This window comes from Chiloscyllium punctatum, chromosome 22 (assembly GCF_047496795.1).
Source record: "Chiloscyllium punctatum isolate Juve2018m chromosome 22, sChiPun1.3, whole genome shotgun sequence".
Lineage (NCBI taxonomy): Eukaryota > Metazoa > Chordata > Chondrichthyes > Orectolobiformes > Hemiscylliidae > Chiloscyllium > Chiloscyllium punctatum.
Genome location: NC_092760.1, coordinates 70145772 through 70166840, shown reverse-complemented (window position 1 = coordinate 70166840; position 21069 = coordinate 70145772). Strand labels below are relative to the sequence as shown.

General features: G+C 38.6%; 1 protein-coding gene across 2 annotated transcripts in view; it reads left to right on the top strand.

Moving 5' to 3' along the window:
• cstf3 (cleavage stimulation factor, 3' pre-RNA, subunit 3) overlaps positions 1-21069 on the top strand; it is a 112308-nt gene that overhangs the window by 83915 nt on the left and 7324 nt on the right. For both annotated transcript variants that reach the window (XM_072592630.1, XM_072592631.1), the window contains 14 exons: positions 2370-2402; positions 3722-3819; positions 3968-4034; positions 4123-4157; positions 4257-4383; positions 7391-7468; positions 7590-7752; positions 8265-8374; positions 11143-11259; positions 11374-11448; positions 13616-13759; positions 13851-13953; positions 17751-17820; positions 20610-20805. In XM_072592630.1, coding sequence (XP_072448731.1) covers positions 2370-2402; positions 3722-3819; positions 3968-4034; positions 4123-4157; positions 4257-4383; positions 7391-7468; positions 7590-7752; positions 8265-8374; positions 11143-11259; positions 11374-11448; positions 13616-13759; positions 13851-13953; positions 17751-17820; positions 20610-20805 — 1416 coding nt within the window. The remainder of the gene's footprint in view (positions 1-2369; positions 2403-3721; positions 3820-3967; positions 4035-4122; positions 4158-4256; positions 4384-7390; positions 7469-7589; positions 7753-8264; positions 8375-11142; positions 11260-11373; positions 11449-13615; positions 13760-13850; positions 13954-17750; positions 17821-20609; positions 20806-21069) is intronic.

The window sequence follows — 21069 nt, the reverse complement described above, 5'->3', positions numbered from 1 at the left end:
GTTGCAATTGTACTAGTCTCCTCTACTTCCTCTGGCAGCTCATTCCATACACGTACCACCCTCTACGTGAAAATGTTGCCCCTTAGGTCTCTTTTATATCTTTCCCCCCTCACCCTAAACCTATGCCCTCTAGTTCTGGACTCCCCCACCCCAGGGAAGAGACTTTGTCTATTCATCCTATCCATGCCTCTCATGATTTTATAAACCTTTATAAGGTCACCCCTCAACCTCCAATGCTCCAGGGAAAACAGCCCCAGCCTATTCAACCTCTCCCTATAGCTCAAATCCTCCAACCCTGGCAACACCCTTGTAAATCTTTTCTGAAGTGACTGAATTATATACGAATACTCAAGTTTAATTATGTCCCACTTCATCTGAATGCTACACGTAGTATTCAGTCCCCACATATACAATAACTAAATACCGACTACTGCATAAACAATATATACATAAACATATAAATTATCTATGAAGTAACGGCTAGTTGTCTGTAAGAGAATAAAACATGAAACTGTGGACGCTGGAAATCTGAAACCAAAACAGAAATTGCTGGAGAAACTCAGCAAGTCTGGCAGCAGCTGTGGAGAGAAAATGTGGTTAATGCTTCAAGTCCAGTGACTTTTCTAATTTGGTATCTGTAAAAGAAGTTGGATGAGATGAGAAGAATTACTGAGATTTAACCAAATCAAAAGTTTTACAGGCATTTAAATTCCAATGGTGTGTCTTGCCGCTGTGTTAAACACTGTTTCCAAAGTGTGAACTTTTAAAACATGTGTTGACTGTAATGCAATTACATTGCCAACACTTTAAACAAAACACTGTTTCTAAAGCATTTTTAAAATATAATGTGGAGTTGCACAGAACACAAACATCGCATTATAGTAGAACTACCTGTAATGCAAAATTGTCGCCCAGTCCATTTATTTACTCCTGTCATTTCAACACATACCATTGTGGTTTTCTGTTGTCTTATTAAAAAAAAATTAAATCTTGCTTCTGAAGTCAAGTCATAATAGACTCAAAACATTATCTCTATTTCTTTCTCCACAGTGCAGCAAGAATGGCTAAATTTCTACAGCTCTTTATTCTCCTATTTGGAATTTTGCTTTTCCCACTGCTAGACCATATCAACCCTCCCATTGAACTTGAGCACTTTTGGACCAGTAGGCTGTTTGCTTTCATTTGCACACAACCCTTTGAATCAAAGCACAAGGATCTCTGTCCCATGTTGAAATTCCCCATCTTTGGTTGCAAAGCAGTTATTGTTATTTATGAATATTAAATCATTTTAAATGTAAACCTGCTTCTCATCCCTTTCAAAATATAGAAGATAAAAAGGTCAATCAAATGTAATTTGATTTCAAGGTAGAAACCTTCAAAAGATATTTTTAAGCTAGGATGGTATAGTAGAAGCCAACATTTTATTGTTTTCACTTCACATTGGACGAGATCAAACCTACAACTTGTACAGTGAGGAACGCAGTTGGCAGGTAAAGGAGTGGTCTCTTGTTGCAGACAAGAATTCCTTTCATATTGTTGTATTTATTTTGGCAACTGTAATTCATGACTGCATATGCAGCATCCCATTAAAAGTTTGAAATTTCATCTTTTGAACAGTGGAACAAGATAAATACCTGAGCCAGATTCTACATTGTTTTGAGCTGATTTGTGATTTGAAGCTAAATTCCCAATACAATTTTGTGCCCTTTTGGAATCGAACCCAATCTTTAAGACCGACTGATCGTTCAATAGATCATGCTGATCTCATCGCCTCCACTACAGTATTTGGATCGAGATGGAGAGTCATTTGCATGTCATTTGGTGTGAACTTCATGAGTTTTACTGGAACATGATAGGTGGATGAAATGTAATGTTGACACACAAACTGTGTTTAAGCTAGCGTGTCTATAAATGTTCATAATTGTATTTCAAGGTGCAATGAAGCATTTTCTTATAGGCCACTTGTATGATGAGGACATTAAACAAGCTCAGTGATTTAAATTTGATCACTGTTACAGCTGTATTTTGTGTTTTTACTTTCTCCCCTTCTCTTTTTCAACTATCCTAATTTGTTAAAATATATTTAAGAAATAATCAAACCAGTAATCTTTCCTCTCTTCTGACCATTGAAAATAAAAGCACATAATCATTGTCTGTTTAGGTGACCTGAATCTCTCAGATGATTACTGTACTGCCAAATGTCTATATCTTAGAAGAGAATATTAAATGTCAGAATTGAACACTGAAGTGTTTTAGTTTATCAGATACCTGTGACTAGAACAGTATTGAACTGTTTACTTTTGCTTATAACAGGATTTTTCTGTTCTGCTATAAGGTTTAATTATTGGATCTTTTTGTTTTCAATACAGATAAAAGCAAAAAACTATGATAAAGTTGAAAAGGTAAACCTATTTCGTTTTAATCCTCTCTAGACATGGGAGAACCTTGTTATTGTTAGTCTATCAGTGAAACCCAATTTGTTAACTTGACAACTTTAATCATTTCTCAAGTCTTCATGAGCAGTACCCACATCTTCAAAGTTTTAAATGTTTTGTGAGACAGTCATTTTTACGCAGACTGGTCCACATATCAGTTGGATATGCATGTGTTAGTAATTCAGCAGCCATCTCAAAACCGAGGATAATCAGGAAATTTGTTAGCAATGGCTAAGCATTTATGCAAAATATATGTCCTCTCACAGTCAACATGAGCACTAACCATTTGCAACAGTGAGCTTTTGTAAAGTATAATAATATTTGCATATCAATGTCAATTTGATTTCCCATGGATTATTTTGCCATGGCAATGAGAAAAGTTTGGATTTTCTTATTTTTAAAATAAAATTGCTATAGTTATCTGTCTTGGCAAGGTATCACATGAACTGATCATAATGGGAAAGAGTGGTTGCGAGTTAATCCGTGAAAGATTTTTCCTTCATAAAATTGGGTCTCAATCCAAGCCACATGGTAAAACATCAAGCTAGAGGCAAGGCACCATCTCAGAAAGAGTGAACATTAAATGCAGCATTTTAATATGAATAATGGTATTTTATAGCCACCCATCAGGTAGCTCTCATTTCCCTCAATAAGAGAAAGCTGAAGGTGACCAAATATTTAAAGACATCTTTAAAATTAAGAAGTTTAAGTAAGGGTGGACAGACTATTTCTACCTGCCTGTAGAGTAAAAGTAGAGTCCATCAATAGGTATCCAGAAATCCAATAGAAAATTCAGGAACAACTTTTCTTATCTGAAGATTGGGAACTTTATTATAGGAAGTGGCTAAAACATGTAAATACACCTAAGGGAAAGCAATATAGTATTCCAAGAGTAATCAGATGCAGATTCAGGAGAAGGAAATAGTGGGTTATTTTGGTACAGTAGAATAAGGAATGCTATAAGGAATCTTTAGTGGAGCAAACTAAACATCTGAACGGGTTGAATCACCTTTTATTATGCTGTATATGTGGTCTTTCAGCAAATCAAATGCACATCCTGCTGCTTTTTGTTTCTCAATCCATTCTCCAGTGGAATCTGGCTGCTCGTCTGAAGAATACATTTGCCAAATATACTGTAAAGAAATGTTGCTGCTTTGAACCAGAATAAAGAGAGTCTGTCATCAGTTCTTCTTGGTCATGGAATAATTTGTGGTCTAGTTGGGAAGGAACATGCTTTAAAAACTTTTATTATTCAGTGATGACATTTTGCTTCTATTTGTTTTCAGTTGTTTCAGCGATGTCTTATGAAAGTTTTGCATATTGATCTGTGGAAATGTTATTTGGCCTATGTGAGGGAAACAAAAGGCAAACTTCCAAGTTACAAGTAAGGAATGAATTGTTCAAAAACATTGATAAAATGCTATAATTTCTTTCACCTCAGATTATTTTGATAGTTTAGAATAAAGTACGAAAACTACCAATGTAGAAGTATTCTAAATCAAGTTATAATGTATTAATGATTTGCATTTCAGAGAGAAGATGGCCCAAGCATACGACTTTGCTTTAGATAAAATCGGCATGGAGATTATGTCTTATCAAGTAATTGTTTTTATGTGCTTTTTAAAATTTTCTATTAAAATGAGAATTAAGAACTGTATTAATTTTACTAATTGTAAATTTTCTACAGATTTGGGTTGATTACATTAACTTCTTAAAAGGAGTGTAAGTATTACTTTTTAATTCATTTGACTTTTACTTTTTGACAAAAATCTGAAACTTATTTAATTCTGCCATATTACAATCATCTTGCCCTTTTAATAGGGAAGCTGTGGGATCCTATGCAGAGAATCAAAGAATAACAGCAGTTCGACGAGTGTATCAGCGAGGCTGTGTCAATCCTATGATAAATATTGAGCAGTTATGGCGAGATTATAATAAATATGAAGAGGTAAAAACTTGTGCCTCAAATATTACTCTTAAAATTCAAGTAGATTTCAGCTGACTGAAATTTGCAGTTTGAAAACAGAGAAAGGCTAAGATTGTTGTTTTCTTTCTTGGACAAACCTGATCATTTTCAGTAGTTTTAGTGTTGAATAGATGTAGTACTATTGTACTCCCATAAAATTAGTGTTTTCTCAAGCATAGTTTATGGCTTCTAAGTAGGATTTTTATTTCATTTTGTCTCTCTACTACCAACTTCTGTCTTCCAAAATTCACTTCTTTTCGCCAGTATCTGTTCCACAATCTGTGATATGATGTTCTATTCACCTGAAATGAGCTGGACTCTATGGTTGTGAAAATAGTTATGACTAAGCACCACAAGATGATAACGTCTTTTTCCTTACCTGAATAGGGCGCACGTTGAATCTTAAAATAGAACAGCTAAGAAGGAGGCCTCTCAATCCATAAGTCTATGAAAAGTCGTTCAACAATTCTGTTGAACAGTTCTACTATTTAGAGTCATAGAGATGTACAGCATGGAAACTGACCCTTTGGTCCAACCCGTCCATGCCGACCAGATATCCCAACCCAATCTAGTCCCACCTGCTAGTACCCGGCCCATATCCCTCCAAACACTTCATATTCATATACCCATCCAAATGCCTCTTAAATGTTGCAATTGTACCAGCCTCTACCACTTCCTCTGGCAGCTCATTCCATACATGTACCACCCTTTGTGTGAAAAAGTTGCCCCGTAGATCTCTTTTATATCTTTCCCCTTACCCTAAACCTATGCCCTCTAGTTCTGGAAAAGACTTTGCCTATTTACCCTATGGCCCTCATAATTTTGTAAACCTCTTTAAGGTCACCCCTCAGCCTCCGACGCTCCAGGGAAAACAGCCCCAGCCCGTTCAGCCTCTCCCTATAGCTCAAATCCTCCAACCATGGCAACATCCTTGTAAATCTTTTCTGAACCCTTTCAAGTATCACAACATCTTTCTGATAGGAAGGAGACCAGAATTGCATGCAATATTCCAACAATGGCCTAACCAATGTCCTGTACAGCCGCAACATGACCTCCCAATTCCTGTACTCAATACTCTGACCAATAAAGGAAAGTATACCAAACGCCTTCTTCACTATCCTATCTACCTGCGACTCCACTTTCAAGGAGCTTTGAACCTGCACTCCAAGGTCTCTTTGTTCAGCAACACTCACTAGGACCTTACCATTAAGTGTATAAGTTAAGATTTGCTTTCCCAAAATGCAGCAAATCGCATTTATCTGAATTAAACTCCTCAGCCACTTCTCAGCCCATTGGCCATCTGGTCCAGATCCTGTTGTAATCTGAGGTAACCCTCTTCGCTGTCCACTACACCTCCAATTTTGGTGTCATCTGCAAACTTACTACATGTACCGCTTATGCTCGCATCCAAATTATCCAATTTCCTTTTAAAAGCTTCTGTTAAATATTTATATACATCTCATTATGCTACATATTCCAAATCCAAACCAGTCCTTGCATGACAAAGCTGTTTTTCATGTCAGCTGTCATCCTTTTGGCAATCTCTTAAATCTGTGTCCATTTGTCTTTGGCCTTTTAGCCACTGGAAACAGTTTCTCTTTACTTAGTTTTTCTCTAACCCCTTCACGATTTTAAACATCCCATCAAATCTCCTTATAGATTTTCCATCCTAAAGGAAACAGGCTCAGCTTCTCCAGTTTAACCATCCATTGAATATTTGTTGAACCCATTAGTAGACATTGGATACATTTGGATTTCAGTTAGAAAAGTACGTTCTGTGTGCATTGGCACAGATAGCTAAGAGACACCTAACACTGTTGTGAGTTGGAACTGTTTTGAAAATCAGCGCTATGCTTAAGTCAACAAAAGTATTTTTGTGTAGCTCTTTTTCAGTGTTGCAAGAATCAGTCATTTGAGGTTTAAATGATTGTTGAGTATTATTAAAGAATAAGTACATTTGAATGAAATTTCCCTGCACTAATTTTATAATCTGTGTTCATTTTAAATGAATCAACAACTTCAAAACAGTAGATGTAGGACTTTGCTCTAAATGTGCAACCTCAATTTGCACGCATTTTCCCAAATCTGTGTTGTTTTTACTTTAGTTTCAAAATACAACCTGTAATCATGTTGTTTTTTTCATCATGCCTTAAATAGAGAACTCATTTTGTTCAGCTACCTACGAGCTGCTTCTGTTATTCAAAGGGGCGGCACGGTGGCACAGTGGTTAACACTACGGCCTCACAGCGCCAAGGACCCGGATCCGATTCCAGCCTTGGGCGACTGTCTGTGTGGAGTTTGCACATTGTCTGCATGGATTTCCTCCTGGTGCTCCGGTTTCCTCCCATGATCCAAAGATGTGCAGATTAGTTGAATTGGCCATAGGAAATTGCCCATAGTGTTCTGGGATGTGTAGATTAGATGCATTAGTCAGGGGTAAACGTAGGGGAACTTAGGTGGCTTACTGTTCGGAAGGTCGGTGTGGACTTGTTGAGCTGAAGGGCCTGTTTCCACACTGTAGGGATTCTATGAATCTATGAAAGCCATGATTGTGGTATCTGAAAATGAGCCATACCATGCTGACAAAGTGAAAGTTGGGACATTTGCAAAGTCTATCTGACAACTGCTTCAGATTTCTGACGTCAAATACTAACGCAATACTGCAAAGATTTTCAGAACGGGTTTCTAAAGTGACTTGTGAATTTTTTTGCTACAGTCACGTGACTGAAAACGTTAAAGAGAGTAGCTGATGTTAAGAGGGCATGACATCTCAAAATGAAAGAAACATATTGAGTATTGAAGACTGCCTTAATAATGGAGTCAGTGGGTTTGCAGACTCTGAATGGCTTACTTTTGAAGTTAGCTTTTGCAAAACTAATAATTTAACTTGTAGACTTTGTATGCCCTGTGTGACACTGAAGTGCAATTCTTGGAGTTTCTAATAATGAAAATAAAGTTAATTGCAGCATTATGTTCTGTTCCTTCACAGAGCATCAATATTCACCTTGCTAAGAAAATGATTGAAGATCGTAGCAGAGATTACATGAATGCTCGGCGAGTGGCAAAAGTATTTCTGTTTTACTTCACAATTGTTGTATCAAAGTTATTGAAACAAGAAAGATTTTAAAGCCATGAGTCTAATTTAAATTCAAGAAATTGATTCCTAAACTTCTGTGCTTTTCTTACAGGAATATGAGACTGTAATGAAAGGTCTAGACCGTAATGCACCATCAGTCCCACCACAGAACAGCCCGCAGGAAGCACAACAGGTTGACATGTGGAAGAAATATATCCAGTGGGAAAAGAGTAACCCACTTCGCACAGAAGACCAAACGCTAATCACTAAACGAGGTGGGACTACTTAACAGTACCACTGCTGTTTTGCATGTAGATATTCTGGCGCACATCTGGTCATTTATATCACCATGTTTTGAACAAATCTGTATCAAATTTGTTTTCACAATGGTCACTGCATACAACTATGGAATTTAGTCCACTTTTCTACCTCCTCTTCCTTTAAGACATCTCTTAAAAAACACTCTGTGATCAAGTTGTGATCACTTATCCTAATATCTCATTACATAGCTCAGTGTCAAGTGTTATTATGAAAATGTTCTTGTGAAGTGCCTTAGGATGGTGACTAGATTAAAGACATCATATAAATGTACATTATTGCATTGTTTGTAATATCTTAGAGGGACAGTTCAGCTCCTTTTTAACTTGGGAAGGAGGGCAGGTGGTGATAATTCTGCTTAAGAATCATTTTCTGTAAATAGATTAATATTAATGTTTCATGGTATAGAAAATCCACTGTAGAACTAATGTTTATGGAGATTCTAAAGAATTGTCTGTGTTTGTTTCAGTTATGTTTGCCTACGAACAATGTCTGCTGGTTTTAGGACATCATCCTGATATCTGGTACGAAGCCGCCCAGTACTTGGAGCAATCGAGCAAATTGCTGGCAGAAAAGGGGGTAAGACAGTTAATAGCTAATACTGCCAGATAATCCATTTGTCTTGTTCAATTCAGTCAAATCATAATTAAGAGAATGTGACGATCTTTGTATGTTTGTAATATTTTCACAAATGTATGTCAATGGCAAGCCCATTGTACTATTGAATACCCTCAAATGCCTACTACAAGAGAATTATTGTTTCTAATTTAAAAGGGTGCACTGGAGAAATAATTGCAAATAGGTTAGAATAATGTGAGCTTTCCTGAGGCCTTTGCTTAATATTCCCTGACCTGAAACATGATAATCAACCGTGTTATTCAAAACAAACTGTCACATCGTTCTCTGCAGCATGTTTCATGCCTTATTGTAAAACTATGCTGACAATAGCATGTTCTGACCAACACTAGTGGGTTATATCTAGTAATGTCTGAATCTCCTTGGCAACAATTATTGACTGCTTGTATTTGGCAGTTTCTGTGAGCACCTCCATTCCAAAAATCAAATCCTTCACAAAGGTCCATTGGCTGTCAATCCATCAGCATTTTCATTTCCATTGCACATCTCTGGCATCTGATCCTTTACAGCAATGTGACTCTTTATTTCTGTCTGTTACTTAACATTTTTCTATTCCTTTATGTAATAGGAGTAGCACTAGCAAGATCTGAATTTACTGCCAATCCCTAAATAACCTTTAGAAAATGGTTATAAGCCACCTTTTTGACCCTCTACAGTCCACATAGTGCGAGTGCAATCATTGTACTTTTAGAGATTGATTTCCAGGCAGTTAACTGAGCAGTAATGAGGAAGCGACAATGTAGTTCCAAGTTAGGATGATGTGTGACTCAGAGGAGAGTTGATGCTCCCAAGAGTGTGCTATCTTTGTTCTTCTAAGCAATAGGAGTTTGGGTTTTGTGGTACTGCCATAGAACCTTTGGTGAGTTGCTGTGATGCATGCACAAATCATACCTGGAATCATAGAACCTCTACAGTCTGGAAAGAAGCCATCCGGCTTATTGGATCTGCACCGACCCTCCAAAGAGCTTCCCACCCATACCCAATTCCCTACCCTATTCCCATAACCTCCTATTTAACATGGCCATTCTACCTAACTTGCACATTTTTGGACTTTTGGGGGAAACTGAAGCACCCTGTGGAAACCCAGATAGGGGAAGAACATGCAAGCTCCAACCAGTCAGCCACCCAAGGCTAGAATTGAACCCAGGTCTCTGACAGTCAGGCAGCAGTGCCAACCACTGAGCCACCATGTTATACCTGTGGCTTTTATTCACGTGGTCTGCTATCCTCTAGCTTCGCACTCCTTTCTGCATTTAACAAACTAAATTTACTCACTATGTATAATACCCAATATAAGTAGAAATGTTTTCTGATTTTGTCTCCCCCTTTCCATTTGCACACTGAGGTTGTCTTCCAATCGCTGCAAACTCTTACAAGCTCTCTGCACTCCTCCAATCCTGGTCCTTGCACATGCTTAATTTTAATTGTTGTCAATAGTGACCTTATGTTCAGCTACCTAGGCCCTAAATGCTGGAATTATCTTTCAAAACCAACCCACCTCTGTTTCTCACTCCTTATAAGCAACCACTATAGCAGTGTAAAAATTGAAATAATGTAAAAGTTGACAGGTGATTTTTTTTTGGCCTAAACATTCACAATTATTCATATAACCCACATAAAAATCACAGCCAAAACAACTTAGAGCTAAAATATTGATGTTTAGAATGGTTTAGGACACTAAAATTACAAAAACTTTCCATGTGTGTTTCATTGCATTCATGAAATAGTGAGATTCTTCAAATCCCCTGGTTAAATTGAAACAAAGGTTGGTCTCATGCTTCTGTTCTTTAACACACTTTTTAAAACCTGCCTCTTTCACTGAGATTTTGGTCATCTACCCTAATGTACCACTTCATGTGGTTTTGTGCTAAAGTTTATTTCATTAGATTTCTGTGAAGCATCTTGGGATTCCTCACTAAAAGTGAGGACAAATACAAGTTATAGTTTTTGGTCTGTGTAGTAGTTTTGTTTTGTTTTTAAAAAAACGCTCTTATTAGGTAACCCATTTGCTTATGTAGTGCTAAAAAACATGGTTTATTTTCCATAGCCCTAACATATATAGAGTCATAGAGATGTACAGCATGGAAACTGACCCTTCGATCCAACCCGTCCATGCCAACCAGATATCCCAACCCAATCTAGTCCCACCTGTCAGCACTCGGCCCATATCCCTCCAAACACTTCCTATTCATATACCCATCCAAATGCCTCTTAAATGTTGCAATTGTACCAGCCTCCACCACATCCTCTGGCAGCTCATTCCATACACACACCACCCTCTGCATGAAAACATTGCCCCTTAGGTCTCTTTTATATCTTTCCCCTCTCACGCTAAACCTATGCCCTCTAGTTCTGGACTCCCCGACCCCAGGGAAAAGACTTTGTCTATTTATCCTATCCATGCCCCTCATAATTTTGTAAGCCTCTATAAGGTCACCCCTCAACCTCTGACGCTCCAGGGAAAACAGCCCCAGCCTGTTCAGCCTCTCCCTGTAGCTCAGATCCTCCAATCCTGGCAACATCCTTGTAAATCGTTTCTGAACCCTTTCAAGTTTCACAACATCTTTCCCACTGACGTTTTCATGATGCATTGTTGATTTTTCTTTGTTGTTGCACTTCTTTCATATATTTGTACAATAATTCCCAATGTGCTGAATGGTCAGCAATGGTTCATTTGAGGAGCCTTTCTAATAGATATTGCTTTGTGGCAGGACATGAATAATGCAAAACTGTTCAGTGATGAAGCTGCAAACATCTATGAAAGGGCAATCAGCACTTTGTTAAAGAAGAACATGCTGCTTTACTTTGCTTATGCAGACTACGAAGAAGTGAGTAAAGATTATGTTATCCTCCAGTACATAAAACAAATGCTGCTTTAATCTTTGCTTCCTGCTCTCTGTTTTACTAGCACAGTTAATGGGAGTGCTTCTGCTTTTTTCAAGAGTCGGATGAAATATGAGAAGGTACATAGCATATACAATAGGCTATTGGCTATCGAAGATATTGATCCAACATTGGTGAGTGTTTTTTTTATTCTCAGTTTGTGATTAAAAGTAATGACATAAATATATTAAATCATAATAATTTCGAGATTTATGAAAACTGGGAAAGAGGTAATGGTGTCTATGAAGTCCAGGCAAAATTTGAAAGGAGTGCAACATTCACTTCAGGTTTAAAAAAATGCATGAATATTGGGAGAGACATTGTAACAGGAAGAGGCCTTCTAGCCCTTTGAGCTTCTACCACCATTCACTTAGTTGATTTGTTTCTTCATTTGTTTTTCTTGTTCTGTTGCCTATAATAACTCAAACTTATGGTGCTTGAATTGACCATTTAACCAATTTGTAATTTTATTTGGTTGTTACGAATAATATTTTCCTTTGTCACTTTTTAATTTGCCTTCCCCGTCCATTTATATTGCTGTACTCCCAAATCAAGGTCACCAATTTTTGTTTTGATTTGGTGAGGGACCAAGAACTTCTAATTTTAAAGTAGACAAAAAGTCACATTCGGGGACTTACTAAGAAAGTAAAACTTCAAGACTCCACAGTTTTAAATAATACTTTATGACACAAGTTAGAATAGTAATACATTCACAACCTATTTCTACCATGAGTCATATATTACGAATGAAAACCCCATCAACATGCAAGTCCAATCTGGGCAGATCCCACAGACTTCTCAGTAACTACCCACCCCACTGCATGCATTAGTGACATGGTGGGATGTTAGGTCATTAGATTTATGTTTACTCAGTTAAAATGCTCAAAGAGCTGTTGTAAACAAAGTGAACCAAGCAGCCTCTTTCTGCACTGTAACAATTTTATGATTCTGAAATTTCATTAATCTTCAGATTATAGTCCTTTAATTTTGCTGATCAGGTCTTGAAATCCCGCTCAATAACTGTTCCACTTCTCCATGATTACCCTCTTATCCCAGATTCACACTCCCCTGGACTCTAAAGTTGCACTCTTGTACTCATTCACAAACTTAACTCCAGCTCTTCAACAGCAAGCTTCATTAAGCCAGTCTGCCCTGGATTTTCCCCAAACTCTAAACATGTTCCTTATGTCAAGCAAATACTGCTGTGAGCTTTTCAACCCCAACTCTCTCAACTGCCCTTAATTATTAATGCTTGTAGGCTTCTTCTTAGTCTCCCAAAGCTTCTCTGCAACACAATTTCATAAATATTCCTATTTCTTTAGCTCTAGGACAGTTTCTGATTTCTGACACTAATTCTTAGCTGCCTACTAATTTGTCGAACCACATCCTGAGTTTGTTCTAATAGCATGAAACCATCCAAATGTGAGTCCTCACTGAGTCAATGTATCTATGTATTTCACCTGTCTTTCTATCAGTACAAATAATTGCGCACCAATGGAATGGAAATTAATTAATTAGTGGAAACTAGTTAAAATGGCATCTAAATCTCTATCCTTACCCTGCTGAATGACCATCAGTTCCTGCCCCCTTCATTGAGCTCCTGTTCACTGATCCCAAAATTGTCCTGAGTGAAAATAGTTGCAATACACCTTGCCACATCTCTGGGCAGTATTGAATGTTGCTAACAATGATCATATGCTTTAAATGCTGCATTTCACAAAGAATATTGGCTTGTTCAGCACAAAACAAGTGGATGTCACTTGAGGATTTCATCACAGTACGCTAACACTCTGAATTTAGAACTGCTGTTGAGTTCCTGTTGTGTCACCAGTCCTCCAGAACCTCATTCTAATAATAATTCTTGACTTCTGAGTGAGATAATGACTGCCTGAGGAAGTCGTGGATGCACATGCAATTAGAAGATTTAAGAGACATTTGGATAGGTACGTGAATAGGAAAAGTTTAGAGGGATATGGGCCAAGTGCAGGCAAATGGGACTTAATTAATTGGTCTGTTTCCATGCTGTATGACTTTTATGACAGTGGCCCTATGGATGTATCATGCTCATTCCTGTGCTTCCATGTGTTTCAGCATGGTTTACTGCATAGCATTCTGTAAAGTGAGATCACCTCCCCCTTCTTAATCACAGAATATTGAGGAGACTTTCTGGAACCCCTGCTGTTAGAGATTTGGTTGAAATGGCACTAAGGAGGAGACATGGAAGTTTTGTGGCTCCGGACCAAACACACCAGTAATTTAAAACTAGAAGTCCATGACTTATTATTAATGTTTGTATTGAAGGTTTACATCCAGTACATGAAGTTTGCACGAAGAGCTGAGGGTATTAAGTCTGGTCGATCCATATTTAAAAAAGCAAGGGAAGATCCCAGAACGCGCCATCATGTCTATGTCTCTGCTGCACTCATGGAATATTATTGCAGTAAGGTAGGCATTTCTGTTCTGTCCTGAAGGTCTCAGTTCTACAAATGCACCATGGAACTCTCAACCTAAATAACTGCTTTCTTCTCCGTTTTAGGACAAGGCAGTAGCCTTTAAGATATTTGAGCTGGGATTAAAGAAGTATGGGGACATTCCAGAATACATATTGGCTTACATTGACTATCTTTCTCATCTTAATGGTAAGAACTGTATACCATTTCCAGCTGATGAGTCACTTCTCAGATGTTAATAATTGATGAATAGCATTAAGGATATTAAGATATTGCAAGAAAATGGCATTGAGGAGAAGCTCAAGTGATCTGGAATGGTGGGACAAGCTTGATGAGCTGGTCTGCTCCCGTGCCCATCTGGGGGAAATGTGTTGACAGATGTGCCTGCCTTTAAAACGTGTTTTGGAAGTAATTTGCAACTTAATGCTGTGTACGTTGCAATGCTGCTGCAGCACTAAATTAAGCCTGTGGGGTTTGCTGGGTCTTTCCAACAATTGGTTGTTGTCAGTACATCTCAACAGGTTTCCCCTTGCAGCCAACTACAGGAGACTTGCAGGCCAAGAGCACAATTTTGAACAGCATAAAAGCATAAAAATGAAAAAAAAAATTTAGCTATCTCCCCATGCATCCTTCATGGTAATGTGCCATTAGCAATGATTACAACATGATGTTTCTGTGGCAACTTTAACAAAATAAAGCTGAGCTAAACCATTTGGGAAGATGACAAAATAGTAGAGGATTGAGAGAGCTGTCCCAAAAGGTAGCATTGAAAGGTATGAACTTGATGTGTTATGATGACTTTGAGAAAAAAAGGAAAGAAGACCAAAACATGAGAGTTGCAGAGGGTGGTCCTAAGAGGCTCTAAAATGCTTCACCAGATAAAGAAAGATAATTCTATAGAGGTCGTAGGGTGTCAGCTGAGACATAGGTTTAGAGAAGCCTACAGAACTAGAACCAAGTGACAACATGAGGCAGTTTTCAAATTAGGACAATGATTTTGAATTCTGTTTAGCCAAAATTTGGCTTTGTTGTTATTTAGGTTAGTTGATTTAAATTCCTAACTGCTTTCAGTTTCAATGCCAAAAATAATTGACTATTCTGTTCAGATATTTTGAACATTAAAATGTATACCATAAAAATAAGTAAAAATCTGAACAACTTCTTAAAATATATTTGGCTACCAAACTACAGAAGGTACTCTACATTATGGTTTGTTTTGGAGAAATGGAAAGATTTGAGCCCAACATTGGCAGTGGATTGAGCATGCAACATAGCAATGAATGATCGTTTAACTGCTAGAGAGAGTGAGAAAGACCAAAGTGGCAGAAGTCAAGGTGTGCAGTCTTAGTATTGGAACAAACTTTGTATTTGCATGAGGCACTAACTGATTTAGCTCAGATTGAGTTAGAAGACAGGGAAGAAATGGAATCCCATGGAAGGTACCAAATAAGATGTCTTTACTCATCCCAGTGAAGTTCTGGATCATCTCTGGATGATATCATATGAGTAAAGTCAGAAGTCACACAACACCAGGTTAAAGTTAAGCAAGTTTTTTTGAAATCGCAAGCTTTTTGAGAGCAGCCCCTTCATCAACTGAGGTGAGAGAAAAGAGCACACAGAAGCAGAATTTATAGACAGAGAGATCAAAAGATCATTCAACTGGTGTGAGTGGAGTGTTGAATAATCAGTCTGTGCAGGTGACCAAGGGTGTGAGATGATGTGAGTAAAGTGTCAACAGCTGAATAACAAGCAAAGGGGTGACTTATAATCTGATTAAATGAGGCAGGAAGATAATTACAAAAAATTAAAAATAAGGTGATGCTGGAGCAAAGCTAAATGACTGGACTAAAACCCCACTCAAAATTGGCACCTCCACATCATTGATAGGAGTAGTTTGATGACAGAAAAATTGTTGTGGATTCAAAAATGAAGACTAGCAAGTAAAACCTGGTCCATTGGCATCTGCATGGAAAGTGACGCTGTCATTGCTGATACTTCCCAAGAGTTACATGCAAATAGGAAGCGAAAGGGGATCAAGGGTGAAATCTGGAGATATTCTAGAGATGACAGCAAGGAAGCAAGAGCAAAAGTTGCTGCTCAAAATAACAATGGCTCAAATGAAAATCAAACCAATCAAGAGCATTTCTCAGAAGGTAGCTAACAAATGAGCAATGATGGAATGTTTGACCAGAGTGGGAGAAAACAGCTTTTTGTTGACACGGTCTGGAAGGGAGAAGAAGGAGACAAGTGCTGAAATGTCTCTTTGGATCAGCTGGGAGCACAATTGCATCTGAATCAGCAGCTTTGTGAGTGAGTTCTCACCATGCCACCAAAAGTGCAAGGGCGGCACAATGGCTCAGAGGTTAGCACTGTTGCAGTACCAGGGATCTGGGTTCAGTTCCACCTTTGGATGACTGTGTGAAGTTTGCATGTTCTTCCTGTGTCTGAGTGGGTTACAGCCAGGTGCCTCTAGTTTCCTCTCATGGTCCAAAGATGAATGGGTTAGGTGGATTGGCCATGCTGATTGTCCATAGTGCCCAGGACGGTGTAGGTGAGGTGGGTTAGCTACAGGAAATGCAGAATTATAGGGATGGGGTAAGGGGCAGGGACTTGGGGAGGATGATCTTTGATTCCATTCAGATGTCGATAAAAGAATCCATGACCATCATTGCTAAAATGGTCCACCTGATGATCATATCGATGTTCTTTCCACAACCAGTGCCACCAAAAACGAATAAGTTATTTGTATGGGTGGTTGTGCAAAATTGTCTTAATATTTGTTTATATAACATCATCTATACTGCAAGTGTGCATAACTACCTGTGAAGTATTCTGTGGCCTCCTGTGGATGGGAAATTTGATACGTATTTGATGATTGCCCTTTTTTTCTTCAATTGGGGGAGCATTGAAGCAAAGATCACCAGCAGGTCACTGTCACTTTGCAGCAGTTCACAAAATAAACAACTTGTAAACCTGAGGTTTCTGCTTCGAATGTTCTCGTACTTCACACAGAACATTTACTGTTGTTCTATAGTGTGGAAGAAGGTAAAGGTTGAAATGAAAGTAAGTTAGATTTTGTTTAGATCATTGTCAGGTATAATCCAGTGGCGAAAAATTTAATATAGTGCTCCCAAACATCACTGCTGTCCTAGTGCCACATTCTGTGCAAAGCCTTCCAGCACAATTAACAGCAACTTGCCTTTATGTATTCATGACTTGGAGGTGCTGGTGTTGGACTGGGGTGCAAAAAGTTAAAAAATCGCACAACACCAGGTTATAGTCCAATAGGTTTATTTGGAAGCACTAGCCTTCAGAGAGCTGCTCTTTCATCAATAACCTGATGAAGGAGCAGCACTGCAAAAGCCAGTGCTTCCAAATAAACTTGTTGGACTATAACTTGCATTTATATAGCACCTTTCTTTGTCATAGTGTTTCACAGAAGCATAATCAAACAAAATTTAGCACTGAGCTGTTAGAGATCTTGAAGTAGGTGACTACAAGGTTTTCCAAAGCATCCTTTTAAAAAAGGGAAGAGAGGTTTGAAGGGAATTCCCAGAGCTAATCTGTAGACATAGCTTTCAGTTGTGGATAAAATAAATTGGCAGTATACAAGAGGTCAGAATTTGAGGAGCACTGCTATCGTGTATAGTTCCATTGCAGAAATGGAAAGAGGATGGTCATGTGGATGTAATTAGAGCCTCCACCCATCCTAATGGTCACTTATGGAGGGACCAAAATGGGCATGGTGAAAACCCACAATCCAAACTATCCTCTGAATCTAAAGTGTGATTAGCCCCGGTGCAATTAGTGAGACTCTCTGGTGATTGTGGAGCCTACCTGGAGGACCAAACCGAAATCTTTAAGAATTATACAGAATATTCAGCACATTTGCCCCAACAAGCTAGCAACTTATGCTTCATCAAGCTTCTACCCAACCCTTTATGTAATGTCCTGTGTATGTTTACCTGCATTTGTCTACATTTCAGAGGACAATAATACCAGAGTTCTGTTTGAACGTGTGCTGACATCTGGATCCTTGCCACCTGAGAAATCTGGGTAATATTCCTGAACTTAAAATTAAATCAGCATGTAGAAACTTAAATTTTTTTAAAAATGTTTTCCTGTTAAAGTGAATCTGATGTAAATTTTACTAACTCGTTATTTAGTAATGAGCAGTCTTGGGGATTTAATAAACAACTGTTTTCAAGATTTGTTTTGGAAAGATATTCTTTAAATGATCTCCTCATGGTTCATTGTTCACAGTCATGATTCAGTAGAGTACTCAATACTTTGAGCCACAGACAACTTTTAATTCAGATAATTTATACCAATGTAACACAAATAGATAGTCTATTTAATGGGGGTAACCTGGATATACTCTGTGGGTCGGTAGCAGCTCTACGTTCTGGGATGAGAATAATGGTGTAGTGGACAGTGAAGAAGGTTACCTCAGATTACAACAGATCAGATGGGCAAATGGGCTGAGGAGTGGCAGATGGAGTTTAATTTAGATAACTGTGAGGTGTTGCATTTTGATAAGGCAAACCAGGGCAAGACTTATGCACTTAATGGTAGAGTCCTGGAAGTGTTGCTGAACAGAGACCTTGGGCTGCAGGTGCATAATTCCTTGGAAGTAGAGTCACTGGTGGACAGGGAGGTGAAGGAGGTGTTTGGCACACGTCTTCATTGGTCAGAACATTGAGTGTGGCAGTAGAGGATGTTGGTGGGGCCACTTTTAGAATACAGCATACAATTCTGATCACACTGCTATAGGAAAGATGTTGTTAAACCTCAGAAGGTGCAGAAAAGATTTACAAGAATGTTGCTGGGACTGGAGGGTTTGAGTTATAGGAATAGGCTGAATAGGCCAGAGATTTTTTTCCCTCGAGCATTGGAGGATAGAACAGGCATCTATCTATTCTATTGTATCTCCCTAGAATTGACTGTCTTACTAAAATATTTGAGGACAGTTCAGGCCCAGTGAAACTACTGAGAGTCTAGACTCTCGTATTGGCCAGACCAGATAAGTATGCCAAATATCCTTCCCTAAAGTAAACTGGATGTATTTTCTTAACTATTTGATGATGATTTCATGAAGTCTCCATAGCAGGATTTGAACCAATGCCTCTCACACAAAACCACGCCTCTGGATTACTAATCCAAAGATACTATTGTCACAGAGCTGTACAGCACAGAAACAGGTCCTTCAGTCCAACCCATCCATGCTAATCAGATATTCTAAATCAATTTGGTCCCACTTGCGAGTATTTGGCCCATATCCTTCTAAACCCGCCCTATTCATATATCCATCCAGATGCTTTTAAGTGTTGTAACTGTACCAGCCTCTACCACTTCCCTTGGCAGCTCATTGCATACACATGTCACCCTTTACATGAAAAGTTTGCCCTTTGGCTCCCTTTTAAATCTTTCCTCTCTCACCTTAAACCTATGTCCTGTAGTTTTGGACTCCACTACCCGGGAGGAAAGACCTTGGCCAATCACCCTATTTATAGCCCTCACGATTTTATAAACCTCTATAAGTTCACCCCTCAGCCTCCGACGCTCTAGGGAAAATAACCCCAGCCTCTCCCTATAGCTGTCATCCTCCAACCCTGGCAACATCCTTGTAAATCTTTTATGAACCCTTTCAGGTTTCATAACATCCTTTCTTTAGCAGGGAGACCAGAATTGAACGCAATATTCCAAAAGTGGCTACAATGTGACCTCCCATCTCCTAGACTCAATGCACTGACCAGTAAAGGCAAGCATACCAAAGGCTGTCTTCACTATCCTGTCCACCTGTGACTTCATTTTCAGGGAACTATAAACCTGCACTGCAAAGTCTCTTTGTTCAGCAACATTCCCCAGGACCTAACCATTACGTGTATAAATCTGGCCCCGATTTACCTTTTCAAAATGCAGCACCTCACGTTTATTTAAATGTAACTCCATCTGCCACTCCTCGGCCCACCAGCCACCTGATCAAGATCCCATTGTACTCTGAAGTAATCTTCATGGCTGTCTGCTACATCACCAATTGTGGTGTCATCTGCAGACTTACAAGCTATACCTGCTATGTTCACATCTAGATCATTTATATAAATGACAAAAAGTGCTATGTCATTCTCCAAAATAGTAACTTTCAAATGGAAATTGAATAAATACATGCAAGGAAAAGTTGTAGGATGACGCAGAAAAGGCAAAAAAAATTAATAACTCTTTTTCGGTGAATTAGCAGAGGCTTGACAGGATGAATTGCCTTCTGTGCTGTGTCTTGGCTTCTATCTTCCCAAGTTTCTATTAACATGCTTTAAGTGATAATTAATGCAGGTTATTTTAATAGTTGAAAGTTTAGTCAAGTTTTTAGTTGGAAAGTTTAAATTTTTGTAGTTTGAAAGGGAGAAATGGTATTAAGTGCCTTGATGTTCTGTGCTTTGTAACAGAAGGATTGACAGATTCTCTGTCAGCATTGTATGCTGTAGAAGATACAATCTTAGAGAGCTGCTGTATTTTACACACACTTTCTTGGCAGTAAGGAATAGCAAACTGAGACAGCACTATTAGAATTAAGTCATGAGTGTGGTGCTGGTCAGGCAATATCCTAGGAACAGGAGAATTGACATTTCGAACATAAACTCTTCATCAGGAATTGAAACCTCATTCCTGAAGAGCAGCTTATGCTGGAACCTTCGATTCACCTGCTCCTCAATGCTGCCTGGCCGGCTGTACTTTTCCAGCACCACACTCTCGACTCTGATATCCAGCATCTGTAGTCCCCACTTTCTCCCATTATTAGAACTATGCTAATTCTAGTCTTTCCTATGTTGCACCCATCAACATTGCAGAGAGATCTGGGCACGGTTTCTGGCTTTCGAAAGCAACATTGGAGATCTGGCCAGTATCCTGAAAGTGGAAAAGAGGAGGTTTGCTGCTTTTAAGGAGGAATATGAAGGAAAGGAAACAGCCTTACTGGTGGACAGATACAAGTTCATGGACCTGTTTCCTTGTTCCAATAGTGAACTTAAAGCTCTTGGATATAAGGTATTTACTTCAGCACTGTTGAATAAGATTCAGTTCCTGCATTCTATTACGTGTCAAAAACTTTCATGTTTTTCTTTCAATAGGGCATCAGTGGCTGGTCATGAGTTCAGATTTTGATTCACAATGTGCTGGCTAGTCCCGTTGTAGAGGAATGTTTGAGTTAACTATTTTTATTAGCATCAGAACCTTCTGGTGTGTTTGGCCTAGTTTCATAGAACATAGAACATTACAGCGCAGTACAGGCCCTTCGGTCCTCTGTTGTGC